At 40.7% G+C, this 24,955-nt stretch overlaps 1 protein-coding gene across 1 annotated transcript in view; it reads left to right on the top strand.

The window, feature by feature from the left end:
* FRMD3 (FERM domain containing 3) overlaps positions 1–24,955 on the top strand; it is a 186,402-nt gene that overhangs the window by 89,125 nt on the left and 72,322 nt on the right. Inside the window, exons 3-4 of the mRNA XM_054178042.1 lie at positions 9,687–9,729; positions 21,349–21,427. Coding sequence (XP_054034017.1) covers positions 9,687–9,729; positions 21,349–21,427 — 122 coding nt within the window. The remainder of the gene's footprint in view (positions 1–9,686; positions 9,730–21,348; positions 21,428–24,955) is intronic.

The following is a 24,955-nucleotide window of genomic DNA, read 5'->3' as shown; positions in this document are numbered from 1 at the left end:
TCAGCAGAAGGTCCGGGTCACACTTATTGGGTAATGCAAGAGAATGGTGAAATTCAGTGCATTCCACAAAGAGATTTAACTTTAGCTGAGAGAGTTTAATTTCAGAATGTTGTACAGCTACAGCGCGTCCAAAGGAAAGAGTCCCTGAGGAATCTACGGTGCACGAACCCTGAGAACCCTGAGAGCCCTGAGTCAACTGAGAGTCCCTGAGTCCCTGTTTCCCTTTTTCTTCGCTTCGTCTGCGGAGAGACAAACTGTTTTCCATTTTCTTGATTTTGGATTTTCTTGGACTTCTGAATCATCTACATCTGAGTATAGCCGGAATGGACGATGAACTTAACTTACGAACTGTAAATATTGTTCTGGATTGGATGGACAGTACGAACAGCCAATGAAATTGTTTAGAAAGGGGTGGACTGTGGTCGTTTGAGGCTGTGCCTTTAAGAACAAACACTGCTGGAACACACTGGCTAATGTTTTTGGTACTAGAACCAAAACATTCTGATATTCTAAACGAATTTCATTGGTTGATAAACAAAAATTCAGCTTTAGATTGTGAAGCGGTTGGAAAATTTTTTTTTTTTTTCCTCAGTTCAGTTCAGTTTGGGAGTTGGGGGAGTTTGGTGTTTCAGCCTGTTCTCCCTGCCTGCTTCTTCTGCGAACTGCTGGACTTGGCCTTCAGATAAGCAAACACTAATCCTGCATGGGCTTTTGAAGCTTGCTAACAACTCTTTTCCTTAGTAACTTGCCTTTCTCTCTCTCTAACCCCTTTTTGGGGAAAAAGGGAGGTAAGGGGGGGAGAGAGGGGGTTCCAAAGAGGGGATCCCTCCCTGAGGGAGGGATTTTTGTTGTGTTATTTGTCTTTGCTGTGTATTTCTGTGTATATATTGTAAATACCTGTATATATTGTGTTATATATAACCTGCTTTCCATATATGCTTGTAAATATATAGCTTTTGCTCTTCGACTGAGTTAGCTGTGGTTTCTTACTCTGTGGAGGGAGAGCTAAGCCCTCTCTCAACCTACCACACTAGCATATTCCTGTGGCATCTTCAGCTTCTTACAATTTTGGTTTACAGTATGCACATTGGAGCATTTGACTTAGCATTCCTTGCTGAGTGGGTGTTAAATATTCACAGCATTTGGCCACATTTGGTTGCCCCTTCACTGTTGCTCCATTTCCAAAGACAGGGAATTAATCACAGAATCCATTGGGTTGGAAGAGACCCTTGAAGGTCATGTTTAACCCACCAGCAATTATCAGGGACACAAGATTTGGGTACAGATGTGCTTTTTAAAAGCTTTTTTTCTACCCCATGGCAGAGAAGTGGAAACAAGAAAGAAGTATAAATGAGAAGAGGGAGGCAGAAAGCAAAAGCCTCTTGTTTTGGAGGAGGAGAGAGACTTTTCACTGAATTAATTTGACTTTCAAACTGGTTGGGTCCCAAGCACCTGTTTTTGGCCTGGCATTTTTTTAGGAGATCGGCTCTGGTTTGTTCCAATCTTATGCAGGATTCCATAGGATCCTGCACTGTACAGTGGCTGTTGCAATGCAGAGGAAGAAATGTGGGGATATTAAGAACACCTGACCACTTATAAAGAGCTGTAAGAATAGACAAGGCGTGTTATATCCTTTTCTCTGTTTGTCCTAACCCCTTAACCCTATGCTATACTGAGGCCAAGCTCAGTTCTGTCTGAGCTTCTCACACCTGACATGATGGACCTAGATAGGGTGAATCTATCCAGAAGGGGAAGAGAGCTCTAGCACTAGAGTTGGCAGGGCTCATAGGGAGGGCTTTAAACTAGGTCTGATGGGGTTGGGTGATGAAACCAGTCTCTCTGGAGAGGAGAGAGAGGGACATAAACTAGAGTTAGATGAGAAATCACCAGCCCAGCTGAAGTGCATGCACACCAAGGCATGCAGCATGGGTAACAAACAGGAGGAACTGGAAATCTTGGTTCACTGGGAAGACTATGATATAATTGGCATTACAGAAACATGGTGGGACAATTCACGTGATTGGAGTACTGTACTGGGTGGTTACAATCTCTTTAGGAGAGACAGGCAAGGGAGAAGAGGAGGAGGGGTGGCTCTGTATATTAGGGAATCTCTTGATGCCACAGAACTTGAGGCTGAGGATTTAGGAATTGAGTGCCTGTGGGTTAAAATCAGAGGGAGGGCTAACAAAACTGACATCCTGGTTGGAGTCTGTTATAGACCACCCAACCAGGATGAAGAGGCAGATGAAATATTCTATAAGCAACTGGAGGCTGTCTCAAGATCAGCAGACCTTGTCCTTGTGGGTGAATTTAACCTGCCAGACATCTGCTGGGAACTTAACTCAGCAGAGAGGAGGCAGTCCAGAAGGTTCTTAGAGTGTATAGAGGACAGCTTCTTGATGCAGCTGTTATGTGAGCCTACCTGGGTCAGGCCCTGCTTGACCTGCTGTTCTCAAGTAGAGAAGGTCTGGTGGGATATGTGATGGTAGGAGGCTGTCTAGGGTGCAGTGACTGTGAGAGAGTGAAGTTTTCAATATGCAGGAAATAGGGAGGAGCAGTAAGAGAGCCCTCACTTTGGACATCGAGAGGGCAAACTTCAGTTTGTTAAGCAACTAATTCAGAGAGTACCCTGGCCAGCAGCCCTTAAGAACAAAAAGGTTCAGGATGGTTGGACCTACTTCAAACAGGAACTGAAGGCACAGGAACTGGCAGTTCCCATGTGCCAAAAGATGAGCCATCGGGGAAGGCGACCAGCCTGGATGGACAAGCAGCTCTTGAAGGAATTAAGGGGAAAAAAGAGGCTGTATCACCTTTGGAAGGAGGGGAAGGCAACTAGAGATACATTTAAGGATGTTGTTAGAACATGTAGGAGAAAAATTAGAGGCAAAAGCCCAGTTAGAACTCAAGCTGGCCACTTCTGTGAAGGACAATTAAAAGCATTTTTATAAACACATTAATGCTAAAAAGAGGGGCAAGAAGAACCTCCACTCTTCATTGGACCTGGAGGGGAACATTGTAACTAAAGATCAGGAAAAGACTGAGGTACTAAATACCTTCTTTGCCTCCATTTTCAACAGCAAGCAGGAGGACTTCAAGATAACTGGCTTCCTGAATTGGTAAATGGGGACAGGGAGCAGTATAGTCTCTCTAAAATCCATGAGGAATTAGTTAGGGACTTGCTGAGCCCCTTAGATACTCACAAGTCCATGGAACCAGATGGGATTCATCCTAGGGTGCTGAGAGCTAGCAGATGAGCTGGCCAAACCGCTGCCCATCATTTACCACCAGTCCTGGCTCACCAGAGAGGTCCCAGATGACTGGAAGCTGGCCAATGTGATGCCCATCCACAGGAAGGACTGGATGGGTGAACCTGCAAACTGCAGGCCTGTCAGCCTGATCTCAGTGCCAGGAAAATTATGGAGCATCTCATCCTGGGGGCAATCACTGCACACCTGAAGGATAGCCAAGGGATCTGTCCATTTAGGAAGGGCAGGTCCTGCCTCACCAACCTGATCTCCTTCTATGATCAGGTGACCCACCTGGTGGATGTGGGGAAGGCTGTGGATGTAGTCTTACCTGGACTTCACCAAGGCCTTTGACACAATTCCCCACAGCAAACTCCTGGGCAAGCTGTCAAGTTGTGACTTGGACAGCAGCAGTCTGCACTGGGTTAGGAACCATCTGGAGGGCCAAGCCCAGAGAGTGGTGGTGAATGGTGCCACATCCAGCTGGCAGCCAGTCACTGGTGGTGTGCCCCAGGGATCAGTGCTGGGCTCCATCCCATTCAATATCTTTATCGATGATCTGGATGAGAGGATTGAGTCCATCATCAGTAAATTTGCAGATGACACCAAGCTGGGGTCAGGTGTTGATGTGTTAGAGGGTATAAGAGCTCTGCAGAGGGACCTTGACAGGCTGGACAGATGGGCAGAGTCCAACATAATGACATTCAAAAAGTCTCAAGTGCTGGGTGTGGCACTTTGGTCGCAACAACCCCATGCAGTGCCACAGGCTGGGGTCAGAGTGGCTGGAGAGCTGCCATACAGGAAGGGACCTAGGGGTACTGGTTGATAGTAGGCTGAACAAGAGCCAGCAGTGTGCCTAGGTGGCCAAGAAGGCCAATGGCATCCTGGCCTGTATCAGGAATAGTGTGGCCAGCCAGAGCAGGGAGGTCATTCTGCCCCTGTAGTCAGCACTGGTTAGGCCACACCTTGAGTACTGTGTCCTGTTCTGGGCCCTTTGATTTAAGAAGGATATTGAGGCTCTTGAACATGTCCAGAGAAGGGCAGTGAGGCTGGGGAGAGGTCTTGAGCGTAAGTCCTATGAGGAGAGGCTGAGGGAGCTGGGGTTGCTTAGCCTGGAGGAGGCTCAGGGGAGACCTTCTTGCTCTCTACAACTACCTGAAGGGAGGTTGTAGCCAGGTAGGGGTTGGTCTCTTCTCCCAGGCAACCAGCACCAGAACAAGAGGACACAGGCTGAAGCTGTGCCAGGGGAAGTTTAGGCTTAAGGTGAGGAGAAAGTTCTTCACTGAGAGAGTTGTTAGGCATTGGAATGTGCTGCACAGGTAGGTGGTGGACTCCCTGGAGCTGTTCAAGAGGGGATTGGATGTGGCACTTGAAGCCATGGCTTAGTCAGTCATGAGGTGTTGGGTGACAGGTTGGACTTGATGATCTCTGAGGTCTTTTCCAACCTGATTGATTCTATGATTCTATGATTCTCTGATCCCATGCAAAATAGGTTTGCTGGCTGAAGTGTCTAAGCACTTCAGTGTATGCGGGGTTAAACTGGCTTTCCACAATGATGTCCTTGCTTATCCTGAGCTTTTGCTGTGGAAGCTCTTATCACATCAGCTGCTCAGTATTTGTTGGTAAGCAAGAACACACCTGGCCTTGCTAATGACTACTCAGTGCCACTTAAAGGCTGATCAGCGTTGAGGGCTGTATTTACAAAGTTAAAATTTCATGAGTCTGAAATACAGCATTGCTGTCACAATGAAACCTTAGCCAGAAGGCAGTTCTCAGCATATTTTAAGATCTAAGAACCAAAAGTGATACCCTTAATAGTTTGCTTATCACTGGCACTTGAAGCACCAAAACTGATTACCTATCTCATGACTGACCTTCAGGCACTGAAGTGTATTTCTGTCTGCCTTCTGCTTCTATGAAGACATCTGCCTGACCAATTAGATATCCAAGACATTTTCTGGCAGAAGACATGAGAAATTGACAGTGCTGAACATTAATCTCCTTATAGGATCCTTTGGTAATAGGTGTTAGTTGAATTAGGATGAAAGTATTTTCTTCTTTATTTTGCAACAGCCATGTTGCTAACAAGGAATGGGAGGCTCAGCATCTGAAGGAATGTTTTTAATGATAATTATGTTATGTCACATATAATGCCAAGCTAGTTTGATGTTGTCGACCATCATCCAATTAAAGGAAACTTTCTGGACAACAGTATGAAATACATGAGGCAAAAATGAAACTATGTAGGATTGGTTTTTTAAATTTTTTTTTTTAAATTTTTATTTCCTCCCCCAAGATTACACATTTTACTGCAAGGCACAAAATTAAAGATTCTTGTCTCCTGTTTGAAGTTTACATCTGACTTGTTTCTGTCTGCCTGTTTTATTTAACTTATGAGGAGTTAGTCTTACAAGAAAGACTTGGAAACAACTATGGGCTGTTCCTGCAAGACAATGTGGCATACAGTAGTTATGAAAAAGTTTCACAGCTGAAGATTCGAAATGCTTTAAAAATTTTGCCTGACAAGGGAACTTGAAATGTTGCATTTTCCTTTTATCTGAGAATTATTTTTTTCTTTCTCAGCGAAATAAATAATAAAAAACCCAAACTTGATGGGAAAAGCATTTTGCAAAACAGATACTTTTCACTTGAAGGTTCCTGCAGAAACCCTTCTATGAATTTATTGTAACCTTAATTTGGTTCTAGCTATAACAGCTAATTAATCTTGCAATAAATATAGCATGAATACTGTATAGTAGAGATGAGGCACAGTTGTTAATTATTAATAGTCAGTGCTATAAGGCTGGAAGATAAGTACTCAGGGGAAAATCTTTCCTAAAACTCAAATTGAAATATGCAAACAAGTATAGGGGTGGCTATTTTCAGAAGTATAAGCAATGACTAGGTGTTTATCTTCCCCGAACACTCAGAGAACATTAAGCATCTAATTTCTGCGTCTTTGCAAATCTCCACAAATAAAGTAACTGCTCAGTTTTCTGGAAGATTCAGCTGAATTGCATACACCTCTGCAATCTTGCATTAACAGAAGGTCACCACAGAAATCTGAGCTTCTAAAAGCTCTCTGTCAGTTTCTTGACCTCGGAGTGAAAGTCTAGATGCTTAATTGCCCAGTGTCTTTTCAGTCCATTTTTAACCCATAATAGTTAGGCTGTAGTGAAACATGTTTGCTTTTGGACATGCTGGCTAAATCTGTGTTCTTGGGGAGAAATTTCATCCATGTTTCCATTTTTTCACTATTGATGTGGTGAATTTTGTGGGTTTCATATTTGCAAACAGACATTTTTTCACTTCTGACTTTTTGTCAGAATAGATCATTGACTTTTTCAGGTAGCTGTAAATGCTGATCTGATCTGTGCAAATATTTCAGCCTGGACTTTCAAAAAGAGATATCAAACAAAGTGTGTTGTGCTCTTGCTGGATGAAAATCGCAGAGTCACAGAAACATTCAGGTTGGAAAAGACCATCAGGATCACCAAGTCAAATTGGTAACACTACTCTACAAGGTTCACCCCTAAACCATATCCCCAGGCACCACATCCAAACAACTTCTAAACACACCCAGGGGTAGTGACTGAACCACCTCCCTGGGCAGCACATTCCAATGCCCTGACCACTCTTTCTGTGAAAATTTTCCCCCAATGTCCAGTCTAAACTTACCCAGTCATAGGTTGAGGCCGTTCCCTCATGTTCTATCGCTAAGTACCCACAAGAAGAGACCAGCACCAGCCTCTCCACAAGGTCCTTTCAGGTAGCTGTAGACAGCAATGAGGTCTCCTCTCAGCCGCCTCTATTTTCAAACTAAAGAGCCCCAGCTCCTTCATTCACTCTATAAGATTTGCTGCCCTCCTCTGCACTTGCTCCAGCACCTTGACATCTCTTTTATATTGAGTTGCCCAAAACTGGATACAATACTCAAAATACTCACCAGAGCTGAGTACAAGGGGACAATCACCTCCCTACTCTTACTGGACACAGCATTTCTAATACAAGCCCAGATGCCATTGGCTTTCTTGGCCACCTGGGCACACTGCTTGCTCATATTCAGGGCTTGTTGATTAGAACCCCCAGGTCCCTTTCTGCCAGACAGCTTTCCAGCCACACTGTCCCAAGCCTGTGGTATTGCTTGGGGTTGTTGTGACCCAGGTGCAGGACTTGGATTTGGCCTTGTTGAAGCTCATCCCGTTAACATTGGCCCATCGATCCAATCTATCCAAGTCTCTCTGTAGAGCCTCCCTACTCTTGTGCAGGTCAACACTCCCACCTAACTTGTTGTCATCTGTGAACTTACTGATGATACATTCTATGTCTTCATCAAGATCATCAGTAAAGATGTTAAACAGAAGTGATCCCAACACTGAACCCTGGATTTAACTTCACTGACCACCATTCTGTGGGCCTGTTTGCTCAGCCAGTGCTTAACCATCAGAGCGTGTGCTTATCCAAGCCACAAGCAGCCAGTCTGTCTGTGAGAATTCTGTGGAAAATGGTGTCAAAGGATTTTTGAAAGTCTAGGTAGGCAATATCCACAGCCTTTCCCTCTTCCAATAGCCAGGTAATCCTGTCATAGAGGGAGATCAGGTTCATCAAACAGTAACTCTTCATTCTGTGGGAGCAGTATTGCATGGCTCAATGTCCAGGATCCCCTTCAATGTCTGAATCTTCAGCTAGGACTGCCTTGTTCTTGGGGGACTTGGTGTGGGGTGTGTGAAGAAGTTAAGGAAAGTAAATGTGTGAATTCATTCTGGATTATGTATCCAAAAAGGTACTGCAGACTGTATCAAATGTATTAAATTGCCTTACCTTTATGTGAACCACCCTCACCCCCTATATTCAGAACAAAATCTATGAATAATGTATACGTGTGATCTAAAAAAATACTGAAATGAGCTTGGTATTTCTGGTAAATTGGTGAAACACTCATTGCTTTGCCAATGCTTTTTCTTCTTTGCCTCATAAAAGATAGTTACTGGGGAGAAAGAAGAGGTAAAAAATATAGTGTGGAGTTATTTTTTTTATTATTGCTTAAGTTTGGGGTTTTTGGGGATTTTTATTTGTTTGTCTCTTAAATACCAGGTTCCCTATGAGTTTCTCAGTGATAAGTGAGCTTCAACCAGAAATATCTGATACTGCTATAAACTATATGCAGGAGTATCAGACTAGCATACAAGCTAGCATACAAGCTGCAGATATTTGATATTGACATTTCATTCCACATAATTTGTTTTGTCAGAAGTTCTATTCCAGAAAACTAATTTACTTTTACCCCAGATTTTCACTGAGTTCCTGAGACATCATGATATTTAAAATAATAATTTTCTGTCACCTAGTAGCAATTCCTACAAAATATTTACCCTTGGCCTTTTCCTTTTGGAGAACTACTCAAAGTTATGAGGAAAATATAGGATATTTTAAGAATTAAATGTGGTTTAAAATATGCTAGGTTTTCTTTTTACAGTCTGCCATAGGGTTTTAGAGCGTGAGTGAAAAGGGTTTAAAATGAAATCCAAGAGTGCAAGGCCTTCTAGTGTGATTATGCTTATTAAAACTGAATACTGTGCTTTTTGACCAGCTGTTTCTGTAGCACAAAGCTCATTTTAGTGTGGAGATTTTTTGCTTACAGGAAAAATCCCAGTACAAATGCTATTGCTTGAGGACAGAAGTGGCATTTGAATATCAGCATGTTCTTTTTCATTCCAAACATCCTCCTGAATAGTTCAGCTAGTGCTAGCAGGGGATATGCTAAGGCTCTTAACTAAAATGTTAGTCTAGCTTTTTGTCTCAGAAGTTTCTGAGTTTATTTTACAGAGAATAAAAAAATGAAAGTATTCCAGCCATTGCAGTTTTTTCCCTGGAAAGTTGTACACCAACTTGTAGGCATCCATGCCTCTCTGTTGTGGATTGACAGTTCACAGCATGGAAAAGTACACTTTTTTTCCTTCAGGTTTGTACTTTTTACGAGAACAGAGCAATATCTTGTATTCTGGGACTGCTGACTGAGTATACACTGTTTTCACATGCTTTAGTTATAAGAACTGCAGAAGAAAGCATTAATGAAGAGACCATGTTAATGTTTCTGAGTAGTCTGTCCAATTGTCCAATATAGTAATTCTTCTGGAAAAGCTGTCTGAAAGCATAAGACTGAAATGTCCGCTGAAAACTAATCACTGGAGTCTGTTGCCTTTAGATTTGTCTCTCATGTATTTGTCTTATTTTTGTCTTAACTACATGTTGTAAGCATTGGTAACATCAAGTATGCTTATACAGTGCCATTCCAGTACTATAACAGTATAGAAATGCTTTTTCCATTTTTTTGTATGTCTCAGTGAAATTTTACTTCCTGTTTTTGGTACTTCATGCATATACAAGGATGTTGTCTGCTGTGATCCATATTATCCTCTGCTCTCTGCTTTGTCTTTCCAGCACTGGCTTGAGCCCAACAAATCTGTCTTCAAGCAAATGAAATGTAAGTGTTGAGAGCTCATGTTTTTAAACTGCTTTTGAAATGCTCAGAGGTATTTCTTTGCTTCCATGCAGCAACTTGGAATATGCTTCATTTGTTTCATGGTGCGAGTGGGCCCTTCATGTCTTACCTGGGCTGTGGTGAAATTACTGTCTAATAGTGATCTGCACGTCAAGAGTTTCTCCTTACTGCTCAAGACTTTGAGCCACAGGCCAGCTGATGTGGTGGGGTGGCAGATCTGGCGGGAAGACCTGTGTTTTCTGGTTCGTGTTTTCAGTCAAAAGCAATCAGCCGCTGGGAGGTGGCAATGAAAATAGAATGTGGCTGTCTCTTTCTGGATCTTTCATGTTTGCTTTCTTTACACTGCCTTCTTCTTCCTGACAGTGTAGAGTGGTGGTTTGAGACGGCTGTTACAGTCCAGAAAACTCAAGTGCTGTGGATTAATTGATGAGCTCCTGCCACCAGCAAATGCCACCAGTTTTAAAAAAAGTTTCTAAAAGGATGCCTCAAAGCAGGACTGTGTCATTTTAATTATCTATCTGAAATGTTATGGTCTGGCTAATCCTTTCCATTAAATGGGCCAACTATGAAGGCTTCTTCAGGAAACAGGACTGCTTTGGTACTCTTAAGTTTGCATCTAGCAGTGAAAGACAGTGTTTATTTGGCAGTTCTGGAGATTATTTTTTTTGTCCTTGGAAGTTGTGTCTTATTTAATAAAAGCTCTCCATCTACTTAGTTTATGAAATGAAGGAGAATTTTATTCATCCTTCACATTCACTTGCTTTCTGTTTTAAATGTAAGTACAGGGTGAGTTTTGTGTGAGGGATAATGTGTTTGTTTAAAAATCTGATGAGGCTTAAGAAATTGTCTAGTATGTAAAGATAGTTAGTCCTAATTGCTGACTGGACTGTGTGGAATATTTCAAGACTTTCTTCCATTAACACAACAGTGGTATATATTGCAACATATGTGTGCATATATTAGCGTTTGCACATGCACAGAGTATTCAGAGTCAGCTGTTCATGGCTGGTGTTTTGGCAGCCAGAATGTTGTCCAGTGAAAAATAAGTTCAGGCATGTCAATCTAAAACTAAGTTATATTCTTCTGTGATGCTAATGAAAGGAGAAAAGACAGATTGTAATAATTATAAATTATCCTTATCTCTTTCTTCCTTCTGATGTGTTACCAAAAGTAGAACAGAATTTCCTCAAAGTAACTTCTAATGCGCTTTTGTATCCATGCTTACCCAGCAAAGCATAAGGGCTCATGCTTCTTGTTGCATTTTACATAGCAACATAGTCAGGAACTCTGTCAACGTATTCAATGAGTGTTGTTTAATTTATTCAAAACTACTGTACCTGGACATAGATGTTACCTAGATGTAGTTGATGGCACTCCATAAATTCCATAGATGTCATGATATCAGGGTCTCACTGGAGGATTTGCAAGTTTTTTTGTGTGTGGTAGAATCAAAACTTTGAAGACTGAAATACAGATGCACAGAAAAAAGTAAAATGCAAGCCGTAGGAGGTTATTTGTCACAGTGAAAAGGTCTCAACAGCAAAAGCAAAAGAGAATGATATGCTAACAAAGGCATTTTGTATCAGCCTTAGATTTAGGACACAGAATTAACTGTATGAGCGATTGGCTTTTTATGAGTTTTAATGCTGGTGTAGCTTTATCTTTTGTCACAGATTAAGAACTTCAGTTGCTGCAATAACCCTTTAAGGAACTAGACTAAAGTTTATCTATACATATATGTATATTATATACTTGCATGTAGATTATGCATAAATACATCTTTTGCTTCTACAAATTTCAAGGATGTCTGCATAAGTATTTCACAGCAGGAGCCTCTTACTTAATTTTTCTAAAAATCTGCTATATCAGTGTGGAAGACTAAGCAATTTCTAAAAGCATACAGGGTTCATATTTTGTCTATTCAGTTTACTATGAAAAGGTTTGAAATGAAAAAATATTACCAGTATTCATTTGTGTGGTGGGTCGAGAGAGAAGGCCCAGCTTTCCCTCCCCCACTAAGAAGGAATAGCCACAACTAACTCAGCTGGTGAAGCAAAAGGGAATGCTGTATTTACAAAAAGCAATTTGGGACGCAGGGAATTTATGTACAGAAATATACAGCAAGGAAGCAAGAACAGAAACAAACCCCCCAGAAGAGGGGGTTTCCCCCTGTACCCCCTTCACCCCCCTACCTCCCTTTTTCCCCAAAGAGGGTTAGAAAGGGGAGTTAAGGAGGCAGAGGCCTAGTACAGCAGGATTAATGCTTATTAATGCTTATCTGTTATTTGGCCAGAAGCCCAGAAGCAGACAGCTGTAAGGGGTGAGCGAAAAGGAACTGAACTGCCGAAAGTTCCACCTGCACTGAAACTTAAGATTGTACTCCCACCTGTCTACCAATGAAATTTGTTTAGAATACCAATATTTACAAAACATTTAGCCAGCTCTGTCCCTTTCTTGAAGGCACAGCCTCAAATGGTCACAATTTGAAAAGCTTCACAGTCTCAGGTGACACTAGTGAGGGTTGAAATTAATAGCAGGTGGGAAGTGTAAAAACTGAAGAAAGGAAGTGACTGGTTAGTAGAACATAAATTATTTATATGTGATGCTGGGGAGAAATGGTAACAGAAAGCTGTTCATAGTGACTGTATTATATGGAGGTTTCCTTCTCTTTCTTTGCCATTAAGGAATTCAGAAAATACTAAAGTAATGTTTTACAAAAATAGACTATGTTTTCCTCTGATGCAAGAACAGGTTGTGTTAATATTGATGAATCAAAATGTCCTAAACTGATTTACATGCTCATATTTACATAGGATTATGGAGCACTTGATATGTGCAGCAAAACTTGGAAAATGCTGTGCGCTTGATCTGAGCTACAATTTTGGGGGAATTTCATTTTTCCCCAGCACAGTAACAAGTTTTTTGGTTTATTTATGCATGCAAATCAGTGTTGACAAATATTCAGAGCAGAAAAAGAATTATTTGGAATAATGTTTTAATACAAATTTCAGTAGGCACTAGATTAGTTTTAGTTCCAAATTAGTCATTCAGGCATAATCTCTCTGTATAGTCAAATTGTACAGAAATTACAATTTGTCAGCTAATCTTTTCTGTCAGTGGGATAGAATGTTGTATGTTTGGAGCTCCGAAGTCTTAACAGATTCTTGACAGTTTTATTTCTTTAGCTTTGGCAAAGATTGCTTTAAGTTCATGTTCAGTAATACTGGGAAACAGTAGAAATCTGGGACAGAAGAAATCTTCGAAAATATTTTGTCTTAGAATATACGAAACCTGATTTTAATGTGCCTTGGTGCAGTACAAGAGGAATGAAGACATGACATCTTTTTTGTTTGTGTGTCTACCTTTACATTTTCCATCTTCAATGAAATATTTGTGTTGTAATAAAAAGTGTAATGCCTAACTCTATGCCTCAACCATTTCTACCACTTATTTTGCCTGAGAGGGGAAGTTTTAGTCTCTGAGAAACATTGTTAACTACTGCCAGTCAGGTTTGTGATTGTTGAAACCAGTGATCCGTAGCTGTGAGCACCAGGCTTTTCAATAGTGTGTTGGAAAACTCCCTAGAAGGTTGCCTAAGGTAATTGTATCATTGTGGTTCTAGATGAAGACTTTTTAAAACAGTATTTTTTTTTCTATGTGCATGGTTTTGTGCACACCTTTATTCTTTCTGGATGCTGACATTAAAATTCGTCACCATTTAGCTGTCTTACATTTGTAAACTTATTTTCTGTGTCAGGATGTCTTGGTTACATCATCACTAATGCTTAAGTAAAGAACAGAGTTTTTCCCAGGTGCCTTCCCTCTCTCTTTTTTTTCATAAAGGTTTTTCTGTATAAGTATGCCACTATCCTGTAACCTGCTTTGTAGGAAATAAAACAACCGTATAGGTTTGTTCTTGATTTAGGTGTTGCTGCCTTGCATCTCAGGTGATCTGAGGGAATAATGCAAAAAGACTGTGTCGCAATGTTGTAATTTAAGTTCATTTCCTTAGTCATCACGTCAAAAATTGTGAAAGGAGGTGGAATAAACCAGGGGAATGTGGTGGGTTGAAAAGTCCCCCCCCAGTATTAAATTTGCCAGACCTGGTCAGTTGGAAGCAAATGAAAGCTGTATTTACTAGCAAAACTACACTCTACAATGAAATGCAATGAATATGTACAAATACACAATATTTACAGATATTTGCAATTTATAAACAGCACAAAGACCCCCTGGCCAAAGACCAGGGGAAGCTAATAACTTCTCCCTCCCTGCCCCACTTACTCCCTGTACATAAAAGGGACTAGAGAAAGGAGCAGAGAAGTTAGAACTTAGCCAAAATCAAGCAGAAGCAAGTTAGTAACTCCCAGCCTGAGGAAGTGAGAAGTGAGATTGTTTTGGTACAACTAGTTTAAGTCCCTTATTTCTCCAACGGGATGGTTTAGAACTATCATTATTTTCCTTTCTACACCCAATAGTGATTTATCTACATTTTACCACTTTCTTTTCAAGATCGGTGAAAAAAATTTTAAAGGTTTAGCCTAAAACTAACACAGGGAAGCAAGAACCTGGATGCAGAGATGGGTTGTGCAAAGCTTTCTATAGTTTTTTTAAACCTCTACAAACTTGTCATCAATTTCCACGTATCAGAACAAATCTATAAAGCAGTTTAATCAAATGTAAGGTTCATAAATCCACGCACAATAAACCCAGGAAGTTTTGTCTGATTCTTCAGGCACTGAGCAGAATGCTGTATATTCTTTACCTATGATCCTCATGAAAATTTAATCTTAAGCTTTACAATATTATTATAACTGATTAATGAAAACCCACCAAGCCCTGTATTGTCCCATAGCTAACTGAGCACAATAAGGAAGACCATGATTTGAGGTTTATGATAGATCAGGTACCTAATGCATAAGATAAAAACGTTGAGGAATGTTTTCTCTTAAACATGCTCAGCAAGTGGTAAGGGTAAATAGCTAATTCATATGGTAGAGGAAGAGGTACATGGAAACAAAAGCATATGCTGGAGGGCTTACCAAAGGTACATCTGTAGCACGAATGAACATGAAGAATGAGTGCAATGCTGGGGTTTTTTGTTTTGTTTTGTTTGTTTGTTGTTTGGGTTTTGTTTGTTTGCTTTTGTTGTTTGTTTGGAGGTTTTCTGTTTATTTACTTGTTTGGCTTTTCTTGTTTGTGGTGTTGAGTTGTGTTTCTGGTTTTTTTCCTTTTAAATGATCACTAACTTTTGGTAGGGTAGTACAGTTCAGAGAATATGTAACATCAAGGAGAGATGCAGGAAGTTTTTGGCAGTGTTGAATTTTCAGAGCTGTGAAGACTATTTAAACATCTCCTGTTGGCCTTTGCTGTCCATCTGTGCTCATGCTTAATCAAAACAAAACCCCCAACACTGACAGTGCAGTGATTACCAGGGAATTCCAAGCCTGTCAGCCTGACCTCAGTGCCAGGCAAGATTATGGAAGAGGTCATCTTGAATGCAATCACACAGCACGTACAGGATGGCCAAGGGATCAGGACCAGCCAGCATGGATTTAGGAAGGGCAGGTCCTGCCTGACCAACCTGATCTCCTTCTATGATCAGGTGACCTGCCTGGTGGATGTGGGAAAGGCTGTGGATGTAGTCTACCTGGACTTCACCAAGGCCTTTGACACCATTCCCCACAGCAAACTCCTGGAGAAGCTGTCAGGTCATGGCTTGGACAACAGCACTCTGTGCTGAGTTAGGAACTGGCTGGAGGGCCAAGCCCAGAGAGTGGTGGTGAATGGTGCACCATCCAACTGGCAGCCAGTCACTAGTGGTGTTCCCAGGAATCAGTGCTGGGCCCCATCCTCTTCAGTATCGATGATTTGGATGAGAGGATTGAGTCCATCATCAGGAAATTTGCAGATGACTCCAAGCTGGGGGAAGCAGTTGATGTGTTAGAGGGTAGAAGAGCTCTGCTGAGGGACCTTGACAGGCTGGACAGATGGGCAGAGTCCAAGGGCATAAGATTCAACACATCTAAGTGCCAGGTTCTACACACTGGCCAAAACAGCCCCATGCAGTGCTACAGGCTGGGGTCAGAGTGGCTGGAGAGCAGCCAGGCAGAAAGGGACCTTGGGATACTGGTTGACAGTAGGCTGAATATGAGCCAGCAGTGTGCCCAGGTGGCCAAGAAGGCCAATGGCACCCTAGCCTGCATCAGGAATAGTGTGGCCAGCAGGAGCAGGGAGGTCATTCTGCCCCTGTACTCTGTACTGGTTAGGCCACACCTTGAGTCCTATGTCCAGTTCTGGGCCCTTCAGTTTAGGCAAGATGTTGACTTGCTGGAATGTGTCCACTGAAGGGCAACAAAGTTGGTGAGGGGTTTGGAGCACAAGCCCTATGAGGAGAGGCTGAGGGAGCTGGGGTTGCTTAGCCTGGAGAAGAGGAGGCTCAGAGGAGACCTTCTTGCTGTCTAGAAGTACCTGAAGGGAGGTTGTAGCCAGGTAGGGCTTGGTCTCTTTTCCCAGGCAGCAAGCATCAGAACAAGAGGACGCAGTCTCAAGCTGTGCCAGGGGAGGTTTAGGCTGGATGTCAGGAAGAAGTTCTTTGTAGGAGGAGTGATTTGCCATTGGAATGGGCTGCTCAGGGAGGTGGTGGAGTCACCATCCCTGGAGGTGTTTAAGAAGAGACTGCATGAGGCACTTGGTGCCATGGTTTAGTTGATTATATGGTGTTGGGTGGTAGGTTGCACTCGATGATCTCAATGGTCTTTTCCAACCTGGTTAATTCTATTCTATTCTATTCTATTCTATTCTATTCTATTCTATTCTATTCTATTCTATTCTATTCTATTCGTGCTGTATGAAAAGCAGGTGAAGAATCTTCCATCTTTCTTTGGTTTACTCATCCAAACTTTGGGGTTTTGCCAGTGTTTTAAAACCAAATTTTCTCTTATATAAACATTTTTTCTTGTTCTTACATATTGTATTTTTATGAAGAAAATGATTATGTAACTGTTTTTTTTTGTAAGCTTCTTCCCTATAAACTCTTTATCTATACATGATATAGATATGGAAATGATTGTGTGGATTTGCTTAAAAATGAATGCATGTGAGGCTTAAGTCTCTTACACACTGGTATCAGTGCCACGGGGTGCGGCTTCCAATATCCATCTTCATTCTGGTCAGGGTGTTAATGGTTCATTTTTTAGTTAGAAAATCCTTACTGTATCAGGTTTGTCTTAGTTAAATGCAACTGAAATAAATGTTAAAAACATGCAATCAGTTGCCTGGAAACCCTGGGTGTAGTTCATGATGGTCTGGATAATGACTGATTTCAGCATTTCATGTAATTTAAATGGCTTTATGTGTTCTTCTACCTTCATCTCTTATGTGCTATTAACTGGCGAATTATTAGCCCTATTGCAATGGTCATTGCAGTCAGTATTATTCTCTGTGCTAAGGTCCTTTGAAATTCCTGTAATTGTGAATCTTTTCTAGTGAGAAAGCAAAGCCTCTGACAGTAGGAAATTGTGAAAAAAGCCTTGGGCATTTCACTGTATCCTCTGTTCCTTACCTGACAGATAAAGGCAGAACCGTGCAGTAACTGTTCTTATTTCTGCATCCCTGGTTCAAGCACAAACTCTTCCTAAATTTGCCAGGACATTTAAAAGGGGTGGTTGTTGGTGTTTGGGTGTGTGGGTTTTTATCTTTTTTTTTTTTTTTTTTTTTTTTCCCTGAGGAAGAGGTCTTGTTCATTTAGTATAGGTTGGCTCTTCTCATGTTTTATAAGTGGAACTGTATTCTGAAATAGACAGTGTTTTCCCTTGCTTAGTTTTAAGAAGGCTACTGTGAGGAGACAGAAACATTTAAGGTGACTTATCTTTTTCTTTGTCCAGGAAACATAACTCTTCAGTGCATTTCTGCATGGTTGTTTTCCTTTCTGTGACATTGAATTTGCTTTGCCTTCTAGTTTGCCATTGCAGTTCAAGGAGGATGTTAACAGTGTCCTCTATTTTACAGCCTATTTCTTTCACTGTGGGACAATGCTGCAGCCACATCAAAGATGCCAAAGACCACATAGAGCAGTCTGAGTGTTTCTCCTGTCTTCAGAGGACTTGTCCAGATTTGATTAGTTTGAATATTCAAACCATCTCTGGAGAACACTCAAGTCTTGTCTGTCTTTCTTTTTTTCTTTGTTTGTTTCTAATAGTTATTGTTTCCTTGCCTTCTTTATTTGTATTTGTCATCTCTCCATCTCTTCTGACATTCCTGCTTGTCTTTTAAATGAGTAGTTATTTAAACAAGTAGAAAAATGTGAAGTCAGCAGTTTTTGTTGCAGCTAACCAGATGTTTTAAAAACCGCAGAATGGGGTCTTGAAAAGGGAAGATACTCCTTTGTTTTCAAAAGCAGCTGAACCCTGCAAAAGATACCAGTCATAACAAAAGATAAAATGCATTGTTATTTTTTAATTTGTACATCATATGGAAGTTATTGATACCCAAAGTCGTGTTCCTGGATAACTGGAGCATACAGGTAACTACTGCAGTCGGAGTAGCTTGCAGAGTATCCATATGCAATTCATACAAGCTAGGGAGCTAGTAAGCTTGAGGAAATATTATAGTAAAATATTCTGGTAGCTTAGTGATTGCTCTCATAGATTACCATAACTGAAATGTCCTGTGTGTCACCTTTTGTCTTTCTTAATTTTCTCTGTACTATGAATGGCCCTTTTGTTCTGAGTTCCCTTTGTTTCCTTCTGTAAAAGCAGCATCTCTTCAAGATTTAGGGAAGTTAGACTGACTTTTAAAATTAGACTGACATTTAAAACTAATTAGAATATCATAGATCTGTACTTTAATATGAATTAAAGTTGCATGGATGCTTTCCTTTAAAAAAACCCAGCAAAAACAAAACCCCAACTTATTAAAAGTAAGGGTCTGTAAATGTTGAGTACCAAAGTAAATATGCAGAATATTAATTTTATAGTTAACTATTTTAATAAAAGGATTCTACACTAATGTATTTAGGACCCTCCCAAATGAACACAGTGATCACATGTTCTCATTTTGTTTGAAGCCTCTGCTTTTCTTCTATTTCTATACATCTAAAAACTGTTCTGGTAAACATATTGGTAAAGAATACCCTTCTGTGGCTTACTGTGCTGAGGCCCTGGCTGCTTGGACAGCAGTTCTGTTTGGTTCTGTGTCTGCTCTTGGTGGTACCAGCAGGCTTGGCAGTCACTATGGCCTGTGTAATATATGTATATTTCCCCTCCCAACCTTTACCTTCTAAAGGTGTAATATTTTCCTTCTCACTTGAACTTGTAACATTATCAGGCTACAGATAACTCTGAGGGGTCTTCCTACCTGTGTGTTGTGCCTGATATGATATTTTTGTGCCTTCTACTTGGTTTTCACAGGGTGGGGTTTTTGTTTGGTTGGTTGGTTTTTTGCCTTTTTTTATTTAATACTAACATGATTATCACAACATGCTTTATTGATTAGAATAATACTCCTCAGTTTGCTTTCTGTTCCTCTTGTAGTCACTGAAAGATCACTGGCCTAGGATTAAATAATATCTTGAATGCTATCAAAGATACAACAGTGCAACATAAAGCTATGTTCATTAATGTAACACTGAGAGACATTGAAATAAATCTTGTTACTGATTTTTTTTCTTGCCTTTTTATTTCCTTTTCAGAAGTGAAAGTATTGTATGTAAGGGCTGGTATTGATACCATAGCTGAGGAATAGGTGATGTAGTCTTACTAAGTACCGGAAACAGAAATAGTTTTGTTGTCTCTAGCTTCATTAACCAACATAGAATCATAGAATAGCAGGGGTTGGAAACAACCTCTGGAAATCATGTATTTCAAGCTCCTTGCTAATGCATATGTACCTGCATCAGGTTGCACAGGAACATTTCCAGGCAGGTTTTGAAAGTCTTCAGAGACGGAGACTCCACAAACTCTCTGGGCACCCTGTTCCAGTGTTCCATCACCGTTAAAGAACTTCTTCCATATCGTTAAGTGAAATCTCTTACATTCAACTTTGTAACTTTTGCCCCTTGTCCTATCACTGATCACCACTGTGAAGTGCCCAACCACATCCTTATGACCTCCACCCTTTCCCAGGCTAAAGAGACCCATATCTCTCAACTTGTCCTTGTAAGAGAGATGCTCCAGCCCCCTAACCATTCTCATGGCAATCCATTGGACTCTATCAGGTGGCTCCCTGTCCCTTTTGAACTGAGAATCCCAGAACTGGACACAACATTCCAGGTGCAGCCTCACTAGGTCAGATTTGACGGGCAAGAGAAATTGCCTTAACCTGCTGGACACACTCTTTTTAGTGCATCCGGGGGATACCACTGGCTTTCATGGTCACAAGAGCACATTTCTGGCTCATGGTGAGCTTGTCTACCAGGACTCCCATGCCTTTTTCCACAGATCTTGCTTTCAGCAGGTCAACCCCTAACTTATATTGGTGCATGGTCTTATTTCTTCCCAGGTGCAGGACTCTACATTTGTCCTTGTTGAACTTCATGATGTTCTCCTCTACCCAACTCCCCAGCCTGCTCAGGTCTCAGTGAGCAGCAGCACGGCCTTCTGGTTTGTCAAACACTCATGCCAGTTTTATATCATCAGCAAACTTGCTAAGGGTATACTCTGTTCCTTCATCCAGGTTGTTGATGAATACATTGAACAAGACTGGACCCAGTCCTGACCCCTCAAAAACACCAGTAGCCACCGGCCTCCAACTAGACCCCACACTGTTCATCACAACCTTGTGTGCTCTTTTGTTTGGCCAGTCTTCAATCCGCCTCACTGTCCACTCTTTCAACCCATCTTTCCTAAGCTTACCTATGAAAATGTTGATGGGACACAGTGTCAAAAGCCTTGCTGAAGTCAAGGTAGAAAACATCCAGTTCTCTCCCCTTATCTACGCAGCTGGTCACACCATCATAGAAGGCTATCAGATTGGTCAAGCATGATTTCCTCTTTGTGAACCCACGCTAACTACTGATAATCTTCTCTTCCTCCATGTGCTTGGAGATGACCTTCAGAATAAGTTGTTTCATCACTGTTGCAGGAATGGAGGTGATGCTGTCTGGCCTGTAGTTTCATTGCATTTCAGAAATGATGGAGAGTGGCTTAGCAATATCCTCATTAATGATTTCTTCCATTTCATAGTGTAGGCATTATCATTATAATGAATGACAAATATGCATAACACCTTGCATATCTAGCTGTGGTAAGATGTAATTGCTTCCTGTTTTTCAATTACCAAAAAAAAACCCCCAAACAATAATCATCAGCCCTAATGTGCTTTGTACTTCTTGGGTCAAGCAATAGATTTTGTGAGGTGTAGAACCACTTGTGAATTGATTTCCCTAGGTTAGCTATAATTTTGCACGTGCTTTGCCATATGTTCTGTTCTTTTCAAATGTATATCTAATATCTACTAATTTTGTTTGGAACCTTGTCTGATGCTTTGCAGCTAACCATCACACAGGCTATTTTGTAAGACTCTTGGAGGCCACTCCTTCAGAGTGGCTGAGGCAGTATTTGTTTGCTCCTGTTCTTATGCTCTTTCTTTATAATGTTGCAGCTCATCCACCATATACCATGTGCTTTAGAGTGAAATTCTACCCACATGAACCCTTGAAGATTAAAGAAGAACTCACCAGGTATTTTTTATTTTTTTCATTTATTTGTCTGTGCCCTTAATGTATATTGTTAACAAGCTCAAAGTAAGCCACATTGTTGCATAGAGTGTCAGTCTCACTATTTGTACTAAAGTGCATCATTCATACTACTGATAGCTTTTTTTATTATGATACCTCTGGATTTTAAAAAACAGTTTAAGGTGACTTTCTTATAACAAGCAGAGAAGCAATGATGTTGTTGAAGAACTTGCAGTCAAATGACTGGGCAAGGATTATCCCAACTCTTGCCCTGGCAAGGAAGAGTATCTATGTGTTTTAGTGTTTTGGTTTGGTTTGGTTTGGTTTGGTTTGGTTTGGTTTGGTTTGGTTTTTTTGGTGTGAAGTAGTCTGTGAAGTTTAACTCAATAATGGCTCTAACTCTTTGAACAAAACCATATATATTCTCACTGAATGTTCTCATGTGTGTGTCTCTTTAGGACCATAAACAAGAAAATATTTTTAAAGGTAGACTTTTAGAAAAGTAATGTAGAGGTGCAGTGTATTTGTATTTTTAAGGTACAGATGTTCTGGAGGTTAAGAAGTCTTTTTGCTCACATTGGAATTTTCCACTTTATGCTGTGTAACACAGATGTGCAACACATCAGCTGGGAGTTTTGTCCTTTGTTGCTAGCCATTGTGAATATTCTGTTTTTCTGGGTATTTTTCAAGAAATGTGGTTGTGGGGTAAAAGTAGAAAAGTAACAGCTCTTTGCTATTTGCACCAGCTGTGTGTGCACCTTGCCACATTGTTAGCAGGTCACACTGCTGACTAATAGTGGCACATGGACAAATCATAGAGTGCCTGAAGACTTACTGCCTTTAGTTCTTTGATTTTTTTCCCCCCAGGCCCTGCAAATTCTTACTCTCAAGTCCCATCATGAATGTGAGTAGTGCTGTTGTCCCTGGTGTCACACTGGTAGTTTTACGGGCAACATGAATTCTGCTGAATTGTAGTTTGTGTAGAGCAACTGGAACATGCAGTTCACATAGTTGTTTATTTTTTATGAAATACTGAAACTCTTTAGCTGAGTGAGCACGTTGTAAAGCTGGAAGTCAAGGGATTTTCAATATTTCTTACTGTTTGTCCTTGAATGGATGTTCTACTCTCAAGGAGCCATTGAATAAAATTGTGTAGACCACAAATGAGGTTTTGGTGTGGGATTTTTTTTTTAAACTACTTGGATACCCAGGAGAAGTTTTATTGAAAAGCAAAGGACCTACAGTTAACTTACCAAAGTGTATTGTACTGTCAGTGTGTTTTGGGGCTTGCTGGAACATTTCAAACTAATTTTGAAGACCTTAAAAAGGAGAAATAATTTCTCTTTCCATGTGTCCACTTATGCATGTGGCAACTTATTGTATACAGGGAGCTTTACAGTTTCTCTCTGTTGCTGTTTGAGAAGCTTTGCTTTGACTCTGGCTAGAGGCTTTGTTATTTCCTGTAAGAATGTATTGGAAATGTTTCTGAAATTATCAGGTAGTCCTGTAACTTGCCTCTGCAATTTTTTTTCATGACACCATCATATTTAAGGTGACTCTCTAAATTGGCTTGAGTTAATTTTATTTTTTTCTTGAATTGCAATGACTGATGAAATTCAAGAATGAAGAGCTCCTTTAGTATTTGACAAAGGGCAGTCAGGAAACCTTAATAGCTAGTTGTCTTTTTGGTAGATTTTAAATTTTATCTTATTTTAGTTTGTTTAATTAAATTAACTAATTAATTATATTATATTTTAATTTTATATTATATTTTAAGCTCAGCTTTGTTTGCTCAACTATCACATTTGTTGCAGTGTGCATAAGAAATCAATAATAATTTAACTTTTTGCTATAAAAGCCACCTGTACTTCATAGATACTTTACTTCATAGTAAAAGTGGTTTGCACTTCTGCTAGTCCCCATGCCTAAACATGTCACAGAGCTGCTCTCTTGCTTCTTCAAATCTGATGAGTGCCCATGGTCCCCATTTAGATAATGAAATTGAGATGGACATCCTGCCACATCGTCATGCAACTCTTTGGTTCAGCATATTAATTAACCCCATCTAAATCCCCCACATGGTTTATTGCTGATGCAGTCTTTGCAAGAGCTTTATAGGAATAAATCTTTAATGAAGTACCTTAGAAAAATCAGAGAGGTACAAGTGTTAAAATAGAAATAATTTACCTGCTTTTACTAGCAATATCTGATATATTAAAAAAAGAGTAATCTATTCAGTTCATGAAGCTGTGTGCCTAATGGATGGTTTGATTTCAATGAAAAAGTGTAACATGTATGGAGGTATTGTTCAGGATTTAGACAGCACTTGCAGGAAGAGCTAGAGTATTTGTCACCTCAGATTACTGTTGCCTCATTTCTATCCTGCCTCTGTAAGGCTGAGCTGGACAATAATACTTGAGTTGGTCTGTGATTTTGCAGGTGAGACTATTTTCAGGAAATTAGGATAGAGAATGACCTATCATAGGCCTAGGCTTTTCATCTATGGTATTATAGGAAAAAAACCCCAGGATACGAGTCTGGCAGTGTGTGCACACTTCATTTTCAGAGGCCAGGAGTGCCTTGGGCAAAGTGTCAAGCCACATGCTTGCCTATCACTGTATTTAGTTCCACTGCTAAGGATGCCCGTGAGTGTCATCAGTCACAGGATCACAGGATCAGAGTGATGCCCAACAACAGGACAAGGGGCAGTGCGTGGAAGCTGAGGCATAGGAAGCTCCATGTAAACATGAGGAAATTTTTTTTCACTGTGAGGGGGACGGAACACTGGAACAGACTGGCCGAGGGGTTGTGGAGTCTCCCTCTCTGGAGATACTCAAGACCCTCCGGGATGAGTTCCTGTGTGACCTGGAAGAGGCGATCCTGCCCTGGCAGGGAGTTTGGACTAGATGATCTGTTGCACTCCCTTCTAACCCCTAACATTCTGTGATTCTCTGAAGCCTGATTTGTCAACAAAGTAAAAAATCTTCAATACTTAACCTTCTTAACTCCTCTCCTCGACTTGTGTCACAGGGATTTAGATGATCTGTCCCTGTTCTTGGATTTGAAATGTTTGAAACATGTTTTAAGAAACACTAAACACACACTTTAAACATAGTTAAACTAATCAGGCTGTTTTCCTAATGGTTTTAAAAATTATGATGAGAAAAATGCAAGAATTTAGCTTATATTGCTCTAATATGGCCTCTGAATGTATTTCAGGTGCACTGGAGGCCCAGCAGGTTGCAACAACCAGTAAATATGGATTTTTGAACAGTTTGTTCTCTTTTACACATCTCCTTTACACAGGGACAGGTGCTCAACCTTAGCAGAAGAGTGATGCTACTCTACGCTGTATCCTCGTCTGAGGATTTCACTACTGCTTTGTGTGCAGTATGTGGAGAAAATCACGCCTTTCTGAATGATGTATCTGTGGCTTTCTTGATCTGATTGTCTAGCATTATAGGCGATGTGAAGTCAGAAAAGATTACTTCTGTTTCAGAAAACAGCTTTTAACTGGCTCCACTGAGCATC

Source organism: Dryobates pubescens, chromosome Z (assembly GCF_014839835.1).
Source record: "Dryobates pubescens isolate bDryPub1 chromosome Z, bDryPub1.pri, whole genome shotgun sequence".
NCBI classification, from domain to species: domain Eukaryota; kingdom Metazoa; phylum Chordata; class Aves; order Piciformes; family Picidae; genus Dryobates; species Dryobates pubescens.
The sequence above is the reverse complement of the archived record's forward strand: the minus strand, read 5'-3'. Positions and strand labels throughout refer to the sequence as shown.